The sequence below is a fragment of the Aptenodytes forsteri genome, unplaced genomic scaffold (assembly GCF_000699145.1).
Source record: "Aptenodytes forsteri isolate BGI_AS27 unplaced genomic scaffold, ASM69914v1 Scaffold332, whole genome shotgun sequence".
Classification (NCBI taxonomy): Eukaryota; Metazoa; Chordata; class Aves; order Sphenisciformes; family Spheniscidae; genus Aptenodytes; species Aptenodytes forsteri.
In genome coordinates this window covers 51,798-53,036 of record NW_008794158.1, presented here as the reverse complement: position 1 = coordinate 53,036, position 1,239 = coordinate 51,798, and the positions used below count along the sequence as shown (strand labels likewise).

At 68.5% G+C, this 1,239-nt stretch overlaps 1 protein-coding gene across 1 annotated transcript in view; it reads right to left on the bottom strand.

Annotated features, from left to right (window-relative positions):
• INSRR (insulin receptor related receptor) overlaps nt 1-1,239 on the bottom strand; it is a 21,654-nt gene that overhangs the window by 14,943 nt on the left and 5,472 nt on the right. Inside the window, 4 exon segments of the mRNA XM_009280184.1 lie at nt 81-209; nt 360-625; nt 734-775; nt 908-1,097. Of these exon segments, the coding sequence (XP_009278459.1) occupies nt 81-209; nt 360-625; nt 734-775; nt 908-1,097 (627 nt within the window).

The following is a 1,239-nucleotide window of genomic DNA, read 5'->3' as shown; positions in this document are numbered from 1 at the left end:
AGGGATGGGTGCTGTGCCCCCATAACCAGACCTGGCAGGGGGTGCCGCGGGGGGGGGGGGGGGGGGTCCCCCCGCCGCGCCGCGGCTGTACTGTATCTCATACTTGAGGATGAGCCCGTTGGGGTTCCTGGGCTCTTCCCAGCGCAGCAGGACGCTGTTCTTGCCGGCCGGCTCCCACGTGACGTTGCCGGGAATGTTGTCAGCTTGCACTGGAGAGGGGCACAGAGGGGGTCAGCTCCTGGGGGCATCATCTGGACCCCGACCCGCTGCCAATCCCCCATCTCGAAGGCGCCAGGACCCCAGAGCATCCCAGCGTCGCCGAGGCGGGGTTTGGGAGGGGGCAGGCTGCTGGGACGTACACTCAGGCATGGTCCTGGCGAAGACGAAGGTGGCGGCACTGCAGCCCACGGTGTGCGCGGCGTGGTTGCAGGCGTGGATGTCGATGCGGTACTCAGTGAAGTGCCGCAGCCGCGACAGCACTGCCCGGTCGCGCACCACCTTGTCCTCGAAGATCTGGAAGTCGGGTTTGGGCTCGCCCCCGGCACGGCTCGGGACCGGCGGCTCCGCTGAGGAGGCATTGGCCGGGGACGTGACGGCCACCACGTCCCTGCGCCTCTTCGGGGTCCTGCAGGAGATGGGGAGAGGAGGCGATGGGGAGCCAGGATGCCTGGGTTGTCCCCCAAAATTGAGCAGGGGAGGGGAGACCATCCAGGCTTGTGTGGTCCCGGCTCACCTCTGCGGGTTCTTGTTGATGGATGTCACCTTCCAGGGTGGCCTGAGACAGCAGGAAATCGGTTAAAGGATCTGCCGATCTGCCAGGAGCAGCCACCGGACCCCCCACCGGGGCAGCCCCACGCACCCAGCCTGGGGGACCCCCCCGACATGGGGACCCCCCCCCAGATGGCACCTGGGGATGATGATGGAGTTGTGGAGGAAGTTCTCAAACTTCTTCTGGAAGGACTCGGCTTCGCCCTCCATACGGAGCTGCCCGTCGGCGGGGCGGCAGGGGCAGCACCTCTCCTCCGCGTCCTGCTCCACCTCGGGGCCATCCCCATCCCCGAAGCGGGTGTCCGCGCTGCTGGTGGGCAGCTTCAGACCTGCGGGCGGAGACGGGCAGAGCTGGCAGCGCTGCTCGGTGGGAGCATCCCCATCCCGCCGGTGTCCCCGGCTGCTGCGCTCAACCTGGCTGCAGTGCCCCTGCCCGGCAGCCCTGCCTGCCCTGCCTGCCCTGCCTGCCCT